Here is a 17,317-nt window from a genome sequence, read left to right as displayed (position 1 = left end):
TAAGAGCTTAAGACGACGGTCTTGTCTGGAATAGTCGACAGACGAGAGATGGTCCCTCTGGCGGCAAGCTGCGATGGACGCGATGGACAAGGCCGGGTGCACACATTTCACCTCTTCCAGTTTACAGTCAGGAAGGCGTGTGGAAGTCGACCCGAGGACAGGAGACTCTCTTGCAAAACAAGAGACAAGACACGCCCCCCCCCCCCCCCCCCCCCTTTTTTTTTTTTTTTCCATCCACCGCATCGCCCAAGCCACTTGTTCCAAGCTCTTCGCTCCAAGCACCCCCTTCGACGAGTGTCGAAAGGAACACCCCCTTGGTCCCCATCCCCTCTCCCCTTGCGACTCGCAACTGGACGAGCACACCGCAGCGCAGGCATCTTAAGCGTTTCCCGATGACTGACAATCCAAGTTGCAATATCAATCACTGTTGAGCACCCTTGCATGATATACACCCAGTCTCGCGGCCCACAACCCGGCCAGTCAAGTCCCCCTTGGTCCCTCGCTGCAAGCACCGACTCGACTCTATTTTCTCTACCCTCCTTTCCGTAGGCGCTGGCTTTTCGTCCTCGATCCATTCATTCCCATTCTTTCCCTCAAGCCCAGCTGCAAGCCTGGTCATTTCATCACTTTTTCTTGTCCAGTTCACATCACACTTGCTGCCCACGCCCGTTCCCGAGTTGGAAATTCACAGAGCGATAGATTTGATGACCCCGAGCCTGTCTTTTTCTGATCCATAGTCGAACGACCGTCCGAGGTTTAATCAACGCACGATTTCAATCCGGGAAAAGAAGCTACGCCGAACGACGCAGAGTCGCGCAGTCTTGGTATCTGCTCATCTCTCACCATCACACACAGTCTCATTCTCTCTTGTCACAGGCGGACAGACAGACACGGGCTCGGCTTCCTCGTCTCGGACCACTCGAATCAGGAAGACCCAGACGTGGATAACACAAGACGGCCTGGCTTCGGAACCCCCTTTTGGCGCGTTGTCCGACTTGGACACTCTACTTACATATTGCTACCGCCTGGTCCATCCTCCACCACCACCACCCACCTCGTCCTCCCCCACTGGACACGACGCACCCAGAAAAGGACCGTCCCATCCTCCCCCCGACAACTTAATCCCGTTTCTCGACGCACAACGCACACAAATCCGAAACACCGTCCTACTTTTGGTATCTACTTCTGCTGGACAGGAACGAAAGAGAAAGAAGAAAAAAAGGCAACTTTAAAAGAGGAGTAATATCCTCTGATCGACTATCCTCCGGCTGGATCAACAACCCCTTCCTAGCTGAAGGCTTCTTCCCTCCCCGCCATCGCATCGGCTTTTTGAAGCTTTCGGCAACCGCCAGACGGGGTCAGGTATCGATCCCTGGTGTATCCGTCACGCGCCAAGATCTCCAGCTTGTCGCTCAGGTCCGAAGTGCATCCATTTTGCAGGCTGTGGTTCATTAGAAGCGGGGGTAAGGACTCCAACCGTCATTTCAGTGGCGCCGAGCACCGCACGGCCGACAGACCGCCAGCCATCTCCCTAAATAAGCCCTGGAGGGCCCTCCCTGGCCGCCCGGAGTACACTTTGTTCGTTGCTGTTCTAGTCTGCATTGCTTTTGGCTTTCTTTCTTGCAGTCGCCGTCGTCGCAGTCCTCAGCGCACCGCAACGCACCGCACCGCACCGCACCACACCGCAGTTCCCCACGACTCTTCCTCTCCATCCCTCTCTCTCTCTCTCTCTTTCTCCCTCGGCTCCGACGAACCCAGCTACCGCTCCTTCGATCGCAGCAGCGACCAGTCTGCTTGCGCAATTCCTTCACGAACCCGGTTTTTTGGCCGTCTTTTATACCGATAACTCTGATCTGGTGACACGATGTCATTGAAGCAGGTACGTGCTTCGCCGAAGAGCGAGCTTAATCGTTCGACATCCGAAAAGCCGAGACTGGCGCCACTTTCGACGACGCAATGTCACTAACATATCTTCGATACAGGAAATAGAAACGTGGGTGTCGGCTCTGGGCCGATACGACAACAACGAGTTCGATGAGGCCCTCAAAGATTTTGAAAGAATCTCTGACACATCGAAAATTCTCTTCAACATGGGTGTTATCCACGCCACGTTAGGAGAGCACGAGAAAGCTGTGCGTCACATTCCGCGCCATACTCTCAGAGCCCCTTGCTGACTACGAACCAGGTTGAATGCTACCAACGAGCCATCAAGCTCGACCAGTACCTGGCTGTCGCCTACTTCCAGCAAGGCGTCTCAAATTTTCTGCTTGGCGACTTTGAAGAGGCGTTGGCCAACTTCAACGATACTCTCCTTTACTTACGAGGAAACACAATGATCGACTACGCTCAATTGGGGCTGCTCTTCAAACTCTACTCGTGCGAGGTTCTTTTCAACAGAGGTCTCTGCTACATCTACCTGCAACAAAAGGATGCCGGCTTGCAGGATCTGTCGTACGCGGTCAAGGAAAAGGTGGTGGAAGACCACAACGTCATTGACGAGGCAATTCGGGAAGAAGCAGAGGTAAGAGTACCGCCTCCCCTTTGTGCGGCAAGTCTAACAAATGCACCCAGGGGTATACCGTCTTCTCCATTCCCGTTGGCGTCGTTTACCGGCCGAACGAGGCAAAGGTTCGAAACCTCAAGACAAAAGACTATCTCGGAAAGGCCCGGCTGGTAGCCGCCTCCGATCGCGCGAATGCATTCACAGGCTTTGCCGGGTCCGAGATCAAGAATGTAGGCAGATCGGTTCCCATTCCTACCAGCTCTTTTGGGAATCAATTTGCTAATCAGATACTTCTTGGTCTACAGGCCGGCAAGAATGACGTCAAGGACGACAGGCCCGCTGACAACATCTCCTTCGCCGCCACTAACCTGGTCAAGCCTGGTCTGGCATCAAGAAGACAACAGTCTGAGCCGCCCAACGGCCGCGGTGTCTTCCCTCCGACACCTCCGCCTGACCAGCTGGAGGCTAACAACGGCGGCACCTTATCCCGCGGGCAATCTGTTCGCAATGGGCCCAAGCCGATGCTCGCGAAGCTGAACATCGAAAACTCTAGACCCAACGAGCGATACCAGAAGACGAGCAGCCCGAACGATAGGAGAGGGCCGCCGCCCGTTATGAGGTCTGAGTCACGGTCTGCCACGCCCAGCAGAGGATACTCCAGGCGCGACCTTCAAATGCGTGGCCGCCCGGTTGATGAAGAGGCGGAAGATGCCTACCCCGATGAGCTGTACGACATGTACCAGGGTAGCAACGGCAACAGCACGAGAACCAGCCGACAAACCTCCCGCCGTGTGCCGCAACGGTACATGGACGAAGAGGATGACGGTTCTGACTATGGCTCCTTCGATGAGGGCGACTTCGAGATGGTCTCCAATAGACGCCCCGGCACAAACTCCATGTCTTCTCGTGGCGGTTCGAGGAGACCCGAAGTCCGCAAGATTCGCGTCAAGGTTCACGCCGAGGATGTTCGATACATCATGGTTGGTGCGGCAGTCGAGTTCCCCGACTTCGCCGACCGGATCCGCGAGAAATTCGGCCTTCGCCGGCGTTTCAAAATCAAGATCCGCGATGAAGACGTGCCGAATGGTGATATGATTACCATGGGTGACCAAGACGATCTGGACATGGCCATTATGAGCGTGAAGAGCCAAGCAAGAAAGGCAAGGCAGGACATCGGCAAGATGGAGGTAAGTCGCTACAACGTCCCATTATGTCAAATTAAGCATGCCTCTAACCTCGTCCTCACAGATCTGGGTCCAAGAGATTATGTAGACGATTATACCCCCAACCAAGCCTTTGACGACGTAATGACCAACAATCTGCTCGCCCTGAGCTCTGCGACCTTTCTCCTTCATCTAGTACACTTTATTTTCGCCACTATTTGCTGCATTTTCAGGATAGGGATTGGTTGTAGACAAGGGCGTACAAAACCGGGAAGCGGATTGAGGGAAAACACGAGGAGTGGACAACAGCTCGAGAAAGAGAGAGCCAAGCAGAGCTGGCTCGATGGCACACATCCCACCCTCGACTGCCGCGAACGACCATGACCCATAGCGTTGCATTGTTTAGAATACGGGACACAAGATCGGAGGGGTAAATGGTTTTGGCGACTACGTTTACTGTATTCCCTTCCACTTTTACTATCAGTCTCCCTCCTCCTTCCTTGATCCGACATAATCTCTACCAATATCTGTCTTGCCTTTTATTGTTCCCAACCCTGTCATTCAGGAGCGCGTTTTTTTGCGAAGCCCGAAACTACAGCCTTAATGTACCATTTCATCTAATATCGACCCTCTCCCCTCCCGTGTGTATTCGTGTATGTATGGACGGACATGGAGCTTCTGCGAAGCCATGGGAAACGACGCCTGGTAAAGAGCGGGGTTAATGAGCACTTTGGGAGTAATTCGTGGGCCGTGTGAGGTAGATGAATATCATCAGGCCAGATTGAAGCAAGGCTGGGGAACCTTTATCTGAACTGGGGGTTTTGTGTCCGTACTTAACCGTGGCGCTGCTATGTCTGACCATGTGAAACTGCAATTGTTGATCTAGAGGTATAGAGGTGGGCGCATGGCATGTTTGAATGAGCTCAGTGACGGTTCGTGTTTTCCTTCCCGTCAATAAATATCAAAAGGAATAATTGATTCTCTTGACACGACAAGCCGTAAATGCTGCGGAAAAGCACGCTACATTTGGATTTCTTCAAGGCAAATGCCCGGGGGAGGGGGTTAAAATCGAAGCTGTTCATACACCATCATACATTGACTATGTTAGGATAATTACGCCAGCAACTGTTGACATGTCTCCCCAGGTGGCCCTCGTCTAAGCCACCGACCCCCTTCTCCTAGACAACCATGGCCTCGGGGCAGAAGAAACGCAACACACATGCTGCACAAGCAACACCCTGCTGGACGGTTCAAAGCTTACCTCCCTCTCACTGCTCGGCGCAGAGCTCGAACCTCGTCAGGGTCTCGGCGCGCCCCAGCAGCGCGAGCTGCAGCTTGGCGGGCTTAGCACCGCGGCTGTGGTCGCCCGTGAGCACGAGTCGCAGCAGGGCGTACGTCGCCTTGTTGATCGGCCTCGCGGGCTTTTCCGGGTCGACGGAGGCGGCGTGGCGCGTAGAGAAGTCGTTGATGACGGACTGCAGCCGGTCCGCGTTCCAGTCGAGCTCGTGGATGTCGCGAAGAGAGGCGTGCAGGTCGGCGAGGAGGACCGGGGGAGGGGTCGTGGTATCCGGGAGGGACAGATTCTCGAGGGCGCGGACGTAGGCGTGCGCCGAGGGGCGGAGAAAGAAGGAGGGGTGCTCGTAGATGAGATCCAGGGGATCGATGGGGGAGTCGGCAGCGAGGGTGCGGTAAATTTCGAGGAGGTGGGTAGCGGACGTGGAGAGGGACGAGAGACAGGGTGTTAGGGAGGTGAAGTCGGCTGTCGAGAAGAAATGCTTCGGGTTGGTCGGCGAGGTGAGGATCTCTGGTGTTGTGGCTGTGGATGGTTCGCTGGTGGGTTGGGTGTTTTCAGGAGAGGATCCGGTGGAAGATGAAGGGAGGAGGGATGCGATGTGAGCAAGGAGTTTCTCTGTCGGCGGAAGGAAGGCTTGTTTGAGGAGCTCCTCGTCGGGGTTCTCCTCGCGCAGGCGGTGGGTGAGGTGTTTGCGTTGGAAGACGGCCAGTTTGTCTGGGTTGGTCTTGATGTTGCCCTTTGTGAACCTGAGGGAGAACTGTTGCATGGCGTGAGCAAGACGCTCATCACAGGAGGTCTCCGTCCCCCAACCAAGGGGGAGGCCATGTCGATACATACCTTTTCGGCGAGCTCATTGGTAGTGTAAAATACCTCGCCTCCCTTGGCGAGGTCCTTCTCGTTCATGCTCCAGCCCAGTAGCGCCAGCCAGTTGTTCAGCGCTGAGGGAAGAACCCCCTTGTCACGGTACGACGAAATGTCAATGTCGTGGTTGCGCTTGCTCAACTTCTCGCCGTTCTGGGCACAAAGGAGGCCGGCATGGGCGAATGTTGGGGGTTCCCACTTAAAGGCGTCGTAGAGGGCAATGTGCTTGGGGGTCGAGATGAGCCATTCCTGGGCTTATGTGAGCTTACCTAGCGAAAAATGGCAATTGGAAGGCAGGAGAGAGGTGGGGGAAGACGAACAGCACCGCGGATGACGTGGGTGATCTCCATGAGATGATCGTCAATCACGTTGGCGAAGTGGTAGGTCGGGTACCCATCGCTCTTGACGAGGATGAAGTCATCCTCATCCTCGTTCTTCTGGTAGTTGCCGTAGACCTGGTCGATGAAGGATGGGCGGCCTTCGCTCCGGAAGCGCACGACGTGTTTCTCGCCGTTGGCAGCGCGGCGTTCGGCCTGAGAGGGGGAGATACCACGACACGTCCCCGGGTAGTGTGCTGAGCCGCCGCCATCGTCGAGAACCTGCTGCTTGTGGCGCTCGAGGTCGTGCGCTGTGCAGAAGCAGCGGTATGCCTTGCCATCATCCAGGAGCTGGGCGGTGTACTTTTTATAGTAGTCCAGACGTTTTGACTAAGGCAAGGTTTAGATGGGTGACCTGATGACAAAAAGAGTGCGTAGGTTACCTGTTCGTAGGGTCCAAAGGCACCGCCTACGTCGGGGCCCTCGTCCCAGTTCAGCTCTGCCCATTTAAGGTCTGCAAGTAGACGCTCGACGGCATCATCAACGATGCGAGTCTGATGGAGGATCTGTTAGTGTAGCATTCCCCACCCCCTAACGAGGCTCAACTTACGCGATCGGTGTCTTCAACGCGAATGATGAACTGCCCGCCGGTAGCCCGTGCAATAAGCCAATTGAAAAGCGCAGTCCTCAGAGACCCGAGATGGAGATATCCCGTCGGCGAGGGGGCGAAACGCGTCCTGGCTGGCTTGTCGGGCAGCTCACGGAGCCTCTTGTCGGCCAGCGGTGGCAGCTTCTTCCTCAGCGCCTGGAAGCCGCTCCTCACGGACGAATGCCATCTCGGTGAGCCCACGCCCCGGCACTGGTGGCACGCATTGAGCGACCTCTGAAAAAGGGACCTGCCCTGGGGTCTCAGGACTAACGTTGACATTTTATGAACATTTAAAACAGCGTTGTGAGAGTACCACTAGAGGCGCCGTTGACGTTGATGAATGAACTGATTTAGGTATGAAATTTGTCTACGAGCTTCAGCCACGTGTGGCGCTGGTGGTATGCATCAAGCGAGGTACCGACTTAGACGGGTAGTATGCCGTCGAGAGCCTGCCTAGAAGACCGGCTCATCAACCCCGGAACACCAAGGTGTTGGGCATTTTCTTGTGCTTAGGCTTCGCGGGTGCGAGAACGGAGGTTTCTCAGGGGCTCGTTGACCAGCGGGCAGAGTTCTACATCCCGAGCTCGACGCCAGGAACATCGTCACGTTGTCCCACCAGAAATCTCGAACGGTCGCCAAGTTTCATAAACGAGTTCAGATGATATCGGTCGTATTTGACCAGCAGCATGTCTAGGATCCTGTCGGAGCACCAAGTTTGGTATCAAAAACCACTCGGGGTTGTTTGAGCTCAGTCCTTTAGGGAACCTCGTTCTTGATAACCTCGGATCGTCAACTGTTTTTCTGCCTGTGAAAGTAGGCAAAAAGCGGAATAACAAACAGGCGCATAACGCTTCATGGTCAGAGCACATGGTTGGTTGCCAATAAGGAGTGCTGACTCAACTCCAAAGAATACGGATGTGCCTTATACTTGCAGGTAGCAACAATAGCCAATATGGTGGCTGGACACCGCCATGCTGATGAACACGGGCAGGCGGATAGGTTAGCACGCTAGAGGATTGGGGCAGTAGCATTTTTACCTGAGGTCTGGTGCGGGCCCTGAGGAGGGGCCTAGCGGTCGTCCAGAACCCATATCCGTTATGACCGCACGCCCCGTAAGGCCCTGTATGTTATGTACCCCGCGGAACAAAAGCTGCCGCGGCAGGTGCACCGTCCTGTACCCGTATCTGTCCCCGTACTACTCTGTACAGACAAAATATTTTCAGGTCTACTCCACATCCCACCAATTTCACATCTCCAAATCACGCCTTGAAGGTCGAATCTCGAGCAAATCTTTAGCCCGAGTACCCTTCGAAAAGCCTCAATCATGGACAGTGGTGGACCGAGTGCCGGTCCCGATATGTCGGGGGAGGAAGACATTGACCTCTACGGTAAGTCTCTACTGATGGAGCCTGGGGGGTACTTTTTCGCTGTGGATCACATCTGACGCATTCTTTCCAGAGCTCCTTGGGATCGATAAGGATGCCTCGCAGGATCAGATCAAGAAGGCATACCGCAAGGTTTGTGATCCCCCCCTTCAGGATCACGACAACAACGACAAAAACAACAGCAGCAGCGGTAGCGTCGCACGCAAAAATTAAACACCACCCACTGACTCGTCGCTCTTCGTATACAGGCTGCCCTTCTTCATCACCCCGACAAAGTTCCCGAGGACCGCAGAGAAGAATCGGAAGCCAAGTTCAAGGCCGTTAGCCAGGCCTATGAAATCCTCAAGGATGAGGACAAGCGCCACCTCTACGATACCCACGGTATGGCCGCCTTCGACCCTTCGCGGGGCGGCCCCGGCGGCCCCGGCGGCGTCGAAGTCGACCTGAACGACATCCTGTCACAAATGTTCGGAATGGGCATGGGCGGCCCCGGAGGTCCTGGTGGTGGTCCCAGAAGACCCCGTCGCGGCCCTGACGAGGACCAGCCTTACAAGGTCACGCTCGAGGAGTTGTACAAGGGCAAGACTGTCAAGTTCTCCGCGAACAAGCAGGTCGTCTGCGGCTCCTGCAAGGGATCCGGCGCCAAAGCGAACGTCAAGCCCCAGCCGTGCGAGAAGTGCAGAGGAGCCGGTATGGCAGAGGCCTTCCGCCAGGTTGGCCCGGGTATGGTGCGCAAGGAGACCGTAATTTGCGACCGCTGCGAGGGATCCGGCAACTTCTACAAGGAGAAGGACCGCTGCAAGAAGTGCAAGGGTAAGCGCACGACTTCCGAGACCAAGGTCCTCGAGATCTACATCCCCAGAGGCTCCCAAAACGGCGAGCGGATTGTGTTGGAGGGAGAGGCGGACCAGTTCCCCGACCAGACCCCCGGAGACATTGTTTTCCATCTGGCCGAGGAGCCCCACGACGATTTCACCCGCATCGGCAACGACTTGTCTGCTGAGTTGAACGTCACCCTGGCTGAGGCTCTTGGCGGCTTTTCTCGTACTGTCTTAACGCACCTCGACGGTCGCGGTATTCACATCGAAAGACTCCGCGGCCAGATCCTCCGCCCTGGCGACATCCTCAAGGTGCCTGGCGAGGGTATGCCTCACAAGCGTGGCGAGAGCAAGGGCGACTTGTACTTGATTGTCAACGTCGAGTTCCCTGAGGACGGTTGGTTGAAGGACGAAAAGGACTACGAGGTTTTGAACAAGCTTCTCCCTCCCCCTCCCCCGCCAATTGAGGCCGAGGAGGTTGACGACGTTGACTACGAAGAGGTTGACAGCCTGGACTCGGTAAGTCTATAGCATGTCTTTTCTGAGGGTGGCGGGACCGGGGCTAACGAATGTCTACAGATGGGTGCCAACTCGAACGACCCGCGGTTCGGCGGCGAATGGGAGGACGAGGATGAAGATGACGGTCAACCTCAGTGCCAGCCTCAGTGATAGGCGTCAAGATGGATAGAGATTTTTAGAAGGCAGAGTCTTGGGCCTATAGCCCTGAACCTCACGACAGACATGACGACCCGGACGGTGTAGGGTGAGCATAGATAGGGATTGGAGGGGAGTTTTGCTTGTTTGGCTGGGCACCATCCCCCTCATGAATGAAAGGCTGCCCACATATTGGGTGCCATGCCACATCTCAACTCTTGAGCTCACATGCGGTCAATCTAAACACCTGTGGTGCTTCCAGACGATAGATAGCGGTATAGCAATTATCTGCCGGGGCTTGTTTTGTTACAACAAACGACAGAGACTCGATGAGAAAAGACATGAAAAATGAAGGGCAGAGTGATTCGGTCGTTTTTTTCTTCAAGGGTTATATACCAAGTTGTGACTGACGAATATAACAACTACCACTCCCATATAGTATAGTGGTTAGTATACTCCGCTTTCATTCTTCCAACGAAATCCGGAGAGTCCCGAGTTCGAACCTCGGTGTGGGAACAATCACTTTTGCCAACCTCTACGATGAGACTTATATCGTTTTGCTCCGTGCTGAGGACTCGAGCCGACAGGATAATTATAGCAGTAGCTGCAGCCTCTCTCATTCCATTTGTTTTTTGTTTTTTTTGGCATCCATATTCCCCCCCTGTGTTCAGCCTGATTGGAGCGAATGAGATACAGAAGTGCAGCTTGGGCTGGCCCCACAAACAGAAAGCTCATGTGTGGCCATGTCTCGTGCGGAACAACTTCGGCGAAAACATACACACGCCCCTTCCTTGTAGGTCACCTGACCCAACCTCTCTCCCTCGCACCCACGCACCCACGCGCACACAAGATTTCCGAGAAAAAAAGAGAAAGAGACGAATTTTCTTCCGCCTTGGAAACTGCCCTCGACTTTTGACGAAATCACCCGCCCCGACTAACCAGTAGCCAGGAACAGCCGTCAAGGTGAGTTCAACTGCCGTTGCCATCACAATCGAAATATTGTCGATTTCCAATTGATCGCTAACATTCATCTCCGCTCAAGATGGTCGCCGCAAAGAAGCACGTTCCCATCGTGAAGAAGCGTATGTTTTCCTCCCAATGGCCCTCGCCACCCCTCTACGACCCCGCGCACCCGAGAACAACGACGATGAAACGCATTACCGACGAGTGGAACTTCGAATAATGAGCGAGAGGATTGACGGGTGTTATTTTGAACAGGCACGAAGCTCTTCAACCGCCACCAGTCGGACCGCTTTATGCGCGTTGACCGATCATGGCGCAAACCCAAGGGTATTGACAACCGTGTCCGCCGTCGCTTCAGGGGCAACACTGCCATGCCCTCGGTACGTGGAACATCTATCCCTTGGATCTGGATTGTCGTCGAGAGGAGGAACCTTCCGGATGGCAGACGACCATCATGGTGGGGTTCAAGAGCAACCGCTGACCTGGGTTTCCCGCACTACAGATTGGCTTCGGTTCCAACAAGAAGACCAAGTACATGATGCCCTCCGGCCACAAGGCCTTCCTTGTCAGCAACGTCAACGACGTCAACCTCCTGCTGATGCACAACCGCACCTACGCTGCCGAGTGCGTACCACCCCGGCCTGCCATGCCCTACGCTCGCTCTACAACACCGAGCAACGGGAATGGAAGAATTCCCCCGAAAAACTAGCTAACACCTTCATAGGATCGCCCACAACGTCTCCTCGAGAAAGCGTATCGACATCATCTCCCGCGCGAAGCAGCTTGGCGTTAAGGTCACGAACCCCAAGGCCAAGGTCACCACCGAGGTTTAAACGAACAAAGCCAGGAATGGTGGCGTGGAATCAGCTATTCGGGGCGAAGGGGGTCATTGGTTTTCGCCGGTCACTTGCGTTGTGCTCTCTCATATCCGGGGAACGGAAATTCATCGGAATACGGTTTCTGCTGCGGCGATGATTCAGGGCTGCGGCCTGGCATGGCTCGTACCGTTGTGCTAGGAAATACAAAAACAAGAAACAACCGCAGCCGCAACCGCAACCTCAATTTTCAACGACTTGATGTTCTTTTCAGGGCGTGTTGTTCTCATTACTTACGTCTGATATTGACAAAGACACAAAACATGGCGTTGGATGGAGGCAGGGAAAAACAGAATCCTTCATATGCTCGGCAATTCGAGAATACCACCAACCCCTTTGGCCCCTACTACTCGTCAATATCCCATGTGCAGGTGATGATGCTATCTATCAGGAGGGCTCGCCCGTAGGGTGTTATCTGGGAAATCGATTGAATGAGGACCGTTGAGCACTATTGTCTTCTGCCTGTTACCCGACCTCAACCATGTCAATTGCGTGCGACGTCTGAACCCAATGGTTATTTATAGCGACAAATGAGACCTGGTCGAGGACCTGAAGATTGTATTAGTGGCCGGATGCATGGTGACAGTAAGTGAGTGCGTGGGTAGGTAGTAATCGAGACCTGTCAAGTTGTTCAGCCCATACTGTCAAATGTACTCTCATTACCAAGCACACGACCAATTGTAGTACACTAATCTGCAAAGTTTTTTCCCCCTATACCAACCATCATACAATAGGATCATCACGTAGAGGCTCTTTGAGAAAGTAGGCGCGTTAAACGTGTTTTATTCTTTAGGTGAGGGCTTCGTCACCCATTCCCTTCCTCCTAATCGCATCGGAACCGACTCCTCCGGTCGCAACGATGAATGAACCCAATAAGGACAGAAAATACTGGCAGGACAACGCTCGCTCTGCCATGCCCGAATCGTGAATGACAACTCCTGGTATCCCATGATCTCATTTGAAAAAGAAAGTTGAGGTAGAAAAAAAGAAGAAAAAGGGGGGGGATTATCGTAGACAGTTTGTGTGTATGTGCGTGTGTGATTGTTGTCATCGTCGATGTCGTCGTCGTCACTGGTGAAAGAAGCCGCGCGGAGGTGGGATTATGCCTTTCGTTATCGCACCGACACCTTTACTCCGTGAGAACGGCGTCGCGCCTATCTGAAGCAGTGGAAACGGCCGATGCGGAAGCGCCAGGGACCGCGGCGGACGCCATGGCGGTCGGCGTGGACGCTGGTTCCGAAGTTACGGCCGCCGATAGGTTTGGAGTAGAAGAAAGGCATGGTTGCGTTTGGTGTTTGTAGATAGATTATTATCTGTGTTCGCTGGAGACAATGTCAGAATGCGGTCCAACAAAGTCGATGCAGCTGATGTCTGAATGGCCGGATATAGAACGGGAACTGGGCGGAAGGCTTACTGTGAGTGGTATGGCAGCGTAGATCAAGAGAAAAGCTTGTTGTTGTGTAGTGGCTTGGAGTTGGAATTGAGAGACTGGGCGAACGGCCAAGAGATGGATGAGATACTGTAGATTATATACGTCTTGGTGCAGCAGCGGTGACGAGGGGGGATCGACATCGGGAGGCCAACCGGGGTTCTGGTTGAACCAGGTAACAACGAACCAGCAAACGCCTCCTTGGCCTGTTTTCCCAACCTTTCTTGTATGCTCCAGTGGCACAGGGTCCTCGAACTTGGCTGACTGGATCTCGCCTGCACGGTTGCTTCAATAGTGGTGGTGGTGTTGTATGCCAAGAGCCCGTTGAGAGGGGAGGTGACGTAGGCGTGGCTGAGCAGAGGGTGTGATGTGTGCACATTGTGGCTGGGGGACAGTCCCTATGGGCAGTGACATAGGGCGTCAGGGGGTCCCGCACCTTAGGCTTGTGAATGAGCTAGCAATGCTGATTGGTGGAAGGACCCTATTAAGATTTGGACCTTTGGCTCGCCCGTTCAGATGATTGATTGATTATGGCTATGGAGGGGGCCGGAGCGTTCTGGACCTCGTTGATGGGCTGTGGCTACGGGAGGGTCCGCCGAAGCGCGTGCAACGTGTAACGTGACGAGAGGGAGCCCTTGGTGAGATAATGGGAGAGATAATGAGCGGCGAAGGCGATGCGAGGGATCGATCGATACTGAGGCTAGTTGGACCTGCCCTCCCTCCTTGGTTGATGTCGTGTCCCACACCCGTTTCTCTCAGTTCCTCTTTCCTTTTGCTTTCCAGAAGGATCGCTCTCTGGTGCCAAGTACCGCCATGTTAACATTTACGGCTACCGGTTCGGACGACAGTTCTCTAGCTGCTCTCCAAGCTGTAGGAATATCAGAGATGAATGAGCCGTGAGAGTCTAGCGGCGCCTGCAGCGTCTTTTTTCCGGCAAACTGTCTTTCGCAATGAGCGGCCGCCGTTGTGGAACACGTTCGCGCCTGTATCAGGTCGGCCTGCTGGCCGTTGTCTCACTACTAGTGTGTTGAGACCACGCGATTCCTGGCCAGTTGGTCGCCCTGCGCAACTTATGTTCTCATCTTCTCATCACACTCGTAGAGGGTTGTGATCGCTTTATATGCAAACTAGTCAGTAGTCTTACGCTAGCCCGTCCTACGTCATGATGCTTATCGGAGGCTATGGTATCGACCTTTGTTAAAGCTGACGGGTTCCTACGCCGAACCTGTTCAAGGCAGCTGGATCCAAAGCTGCCGGCTTGAACTGGAAATTCAACATAGGAACAAGTAGGTAACCTTAAGAACGTTTTACAGACGTCCAAGCTGGCTGCAATAAGGAGCTCAACGACGGTCTGGATGACACTTTGCAGTCTCAACTGAAGTCACAACCAGGACCCGCGAGCAGTTGACGTCCACCTTGCGCTGCTAGCTTGGTTACCGTAAGCACTGTCATAGGCAATCTCGTCGGCGGGTTTCGAGTGTCAACTCGCTAGGCCCGGGATATTACTGCGGTGATATATCGTTCGTAGCTCGCGAGGCCTTGCCATAGTTCGAAGACACAACGGGTTCCTGTTTGGCACAAGAAACACCGGCGAGCCCGTGGGAAACCTCTTCACATCTCGGTTACTGCATCTGGTCGCGGCCGATCTATCCGGGAAGATACTGGATTAGGTTGCCAACACGTTCGCGTTCAAGGGTTCCTTTTCAATCATATTCTTTTCCAAGGTGCATTTCGCCATCTAACCGGCCCTATGCTGTATGTCTTTCACGTCCCTGTCCCAGGCGGGCCGTCGATATGATGCACTGGAAGCCCCGCCGTTGCACTCCGCCGTGTTTACGACCATCAAGAGGTCATTTCGCACGAAAGCAGCTCTGAATGCTGATGCGGCACGTCATAGAGTTCGGAGGCTTGTTTGCGTTAAGCTTTGGATGAGGCTCAACTAACACCGACTTGGCCCTTAGCTGCAAGCGTTGCAGTCGTTGTTTGCAATCGGCTTTCCACCAAGCACCCGACAGACTCAGATATAGCCGGTCCGGTTTTCGTCCTTCTCGGGCCGGGAAACGGGATTGGGTTGTCGTGGGCAAGTTATTCCTCGTTGGAAGCCCTAGGCCGAAAGCATTCGGCTTCGACTGTGAGACATAGATGGCCCTGACTGCCAACGCAGAACCGGATTCGGATGCGCTTGCGGGGCATGTTGATCTTGTTCCATATCCGTTTGAAGTCTTGTGAGACATTACTACTGTCCGATCAAGGGGATGTCTTCGTAGCTTGGGGCTTGGAATGTGAACAGCGAGCCTGGCGTTATTGTCGGGGTCTGTTGTTGAACTCCGCGAAAGCGACCCGAGCGGCAGACGTTACTTTGCTCTTACGCCTATGCCACGGAACGTGGAACGTGGTTCTTCCAGCTCCAGTATCTTACAAACAATGATACTACTGGTATTACTGCGTAGTACTGGGGGCTGATAATTAACGGCCCATAACCGCTTCAGACGTCCGTGAGCAGCACGCCAGAGGATTCTCAGACCTAATTCAGCCTCCATTCACCACATAGACCTAGCAATGAGCTCCCAGTTGATTGAAACTCTGTAGCACGCGTAATGTTACGATGTTATACTCAAGATGCTCGGAGATTTTACTTGTAGGACAACGCTTGGACCCGAGGAACTGTCTCCAGATGAACTGAGGCTATATCAACGATGACATCAAGAAGACGGATGAACTCCCCGAGCACAGCTCGCCCAGAATTGTCATATTCATTTCGTACCTTAGAAGTCTTGCCAAGATGCCAAGACCTTGACGCTTCCAGCGATCTTTTAACATCTTGGCGGTGATGCTGGCCCGGAAAAGTAACATGCTTGATAGAAACAGCTTTTCGGGTTGCAGATCATCACCCTCCAGGTTGGATCTGCCTCCCATGTCGACCCCGGATCAGAGATCTCCAAGTGTAGTAGCATAGACCACTTCAACCAACTAGTCACCCCTCGTTACTCAAGAAATCTGGGCACCAGGACTTGCATGAATGCGGACATCACCAAGAACTTCAGTGAGGCAGATTTAGGCGAACTGCAGATAGTTTTGTAGAGCAAGGGAGCTTCGTGTCCGGATATGGCACCTCGATCACGACTTTGCGGAGGCACTTCCGGCAATCTTACTCTTACTCATTGGTCGAGGCCAAGAATTGCAAGCACAGGTATCCGATATATCAAGTGTTCCGAGATTGGAAAGGCAGTTTTGAATACATATATAAGTCTTCAACAGACTGGGGCTCTCGTCCTCGTCTCGTTCCTCATCAGCACCATCATAATAACACAACACGGTATTCCAGACCTCGAGTTGGCTCTTCGAAACCTTGTTTCCTACACTTCCCTCAGCGACCCAAAGATTTTGTAAAAGAGCACCGCCAAAATGCAGACCAAAGCCTTTACCGCCGTCCTTGCCACCCTCTCATTCATGGCCGAGGCTGCAGTTCTCCCTAGGGCCACCATCACCCCCGGACAGGTCGTCCTCCCCGAAGTCGTCTTCAACCCCTCTGACCTGCTCGACCCGGCCTACGCAGCACTCATGATCCTCCGTACCGATATCGAAAAGACTGCTACCCTAGTTGGAGATCTGACCAGAACCTCTGGCACGACCATCAAAGATGTGAGAAGAATCCGACTCAATGTTTCGCCGAACATAGAGAATACTAAATGTTGGCCGACAGAGAACCGATCAGATAACCGCTGTCATCCGCCAAGTGACAAGCAACACCAACAGCATCCGCACGAGGGCCGCCACCATCGTCGGGGGCCTTCTGGGCGTGTCCCCTTCCGGCATTCCCGCGCCGAGTGGCACATCGTCGACCGCCGCCCAGCACGCCGTTCCCAGCGCCGAGGTTATTCAGGTCGCCCAGGACGTAAGTATAAACTTGAATAGAACTCTACCCGAACGATTCATTGACATTCGGGGGGGGCATTTAGGTTGTCCGTCAAGCGCAGGCTCTGGCCAGAGCCGCCACTGCCCAGCTCCAGAATCTTCAAGCCCAGGCCAGCGCCGTGAACGACCTCGTCGGCAAAGCGGCCTTCAATCTCGCATACACACAGGCAAGCCTTGCCTTCCAGGTTGCTCTGAGCACCGTCGGGGCTGCAGCCGGCGTACTCATCGATGCTGTGGCCAACAGTGTTGACAATGTCGACGGCCTCGTTGATCGCATCCGCAATGTGAAGGCCAGGCTCAACCCTGTTCTCGTAATTGGTGTCACCCCTGATGTAACTTTCTAAAGAACGACAAGCTAGACAAGACCCAGCATGTTCAAGCTACAGCCGGGCGAACTAGTTCGCATGAGGATGTAACATGATGTATTGAGGCCTGCCACAAAACTGGAGGAGGAAAGCGCTCGTTGTAGTTAATTACAAGCGGCCTAATAA

The 17,317-nt window shown here is 53.9% G+C and overlaps 6 protein-coding genes across 6 annotated transcripts; 4 read left to right on the top strand and 2 right to left on the bottom strand.

The window, feature by feature from the left end:
- Window positions 1-1,864: 1,864 nt before the first annotated feature.
- Window positions 1,865-3,775, top strand: CH63R_01986 (Tetratricopeptide; the record flags this gene model as incomplete). The annotated part of the gene is made up of 6 exons (XM_018296961.1): window positions 1,865-1,879; window positions 1,983-2,132; window positions 2,186-2,521; window positions 2,572-2,733; window positions 2,809-3,690; window positions 3,752-3,775. The coding sequence occupies 6 exons, from the start codon at window positions 1,865-1,867 to the stop codon at window positions 3,773-3,775; spliced, it is 1,569 nt and encodes a 522-aa protein (XP_018161777.1).
- A 1,159-nt stretch (window positions 3,776-4,934) lies between these two features.
- On the bottom strand, window positions 4,935-7,066 carry CH63R_01985 (Glutamyl-tRNA synthetase; the record flags this gene model as incomplete). Its single annotated transcript, XM_018296960.1, has 5 exons — window positions 4,935-5,717; window positions 5,798-6,070; window positions 6,142-6,528; window positions 6,582-6,692; window positions 6,749-7,066. The coding sequence occupies 5 exons, from the start codon at window positions 7,064-7,066 to the stop codon at window positions 4,935-4,937; spliced, it is 1,872 nt and encodes a 623-aa protein (XP_018161776.1).
- Window positions 7,067-8,111: 1,045 nt separating this feature from the next.
- Window positions 8,112-9,659, top strand: CH63R_01984 (DnaJ domain-containing protein; the record flags this gene model as incomplete). The annotated part of the gene is made up of 4 exons (XM_018296959.1): window positions 8,112-8,175; window positions 8,246-8,304; window positions 8,421-9,509; window positions 9,570-9,659. 4 exons carry the CDS (start codon window positions 8,112-8,114, stop codon window positions 9,657-9,659), a joined length of 1,302 nt encoding a protein of 433 aa, XP_018161775.1.
- A 1,027-nt stretch (window positions 9,660-10,686) lies between these two features.
- Window positions 10,687-11,440, top strand: CH63R_01983 (60S ribosomal protein L32; the record flags this gene model as incomplete). The annotated part of the gene is made up of 4 exons (XM_018296958.1): window positions 10,687-10,726; window positions 10,863-10,987; window positions 11,110-11,231; window positions 11,332-11,440. The coding sequence occupies 4 exons, from the start codon at window positions 10,687-10,689 to the stop codon at window positions 11,438-11,440; spliced, it is 396 nt and encodes a 131-aa protein (XP_018161774.1).
- A 1,196-nt stretch (window positions 11,441-12,636) lies between these two features.
- CH63R_01982 (uncharacterized protein) lies at window positions 12,637-12,762 on the bottom strand (the record flags this gene model as incomplete). Its single annotated transcript, XM_018296957.1, has 1 exon — window positions 12,637-12,762. The coding sequence occupies one exon, from the start codon at window positions 12,760-12,762 to the stop codon at window positions 12,637-12,639; it is 126 nt and encodes a 41-aa protein (XP_018161773.1).
- A 3,554-nt stretch (window positions 12,763-16,316) lies between these two features.
- Window positions 16,317-17,170, top strand: CH63R_01981 (uncharacterized protein; the record flags this gene model as incomplete). Its single annotated transcript, XM_018296956.1, has 3 exons — window positions 16,317-16,553; window positions 16,615-16,806; window positions 16,871-17,170. 3 exons carry the CDS (start codon window positions 16,317-16,319, stop codon window positions 17,168-17,170), a joined length of 729 nt encoding a protein of 242 aa, XP_018161772.1.
- Between the last annotated feature and the right edge of the window lie 147 nt (window positions 17,171-17,317).

The sequence above is a fragment of the Colletotrichum higginsianum genome, chromosome 2, assembly GCF_001672515.1.
Source record: "Colletotrichum higginsianum IMI 349063 chromosome 2, whole genome shotgun sequence".
NCBI classification, from domain to species: Eukaryota; Fungi; Ascomycota; class Sordariomycetes; order Glomerellales; family Glomerellaceae; genus Colletotrichum; species Colletotrichum higginsianum.
The sequence above is the reverse complement of the archived record's forward strand: the minus strand, read 5'-3'. Positions and strand labels throughout refer to the sequence as shown.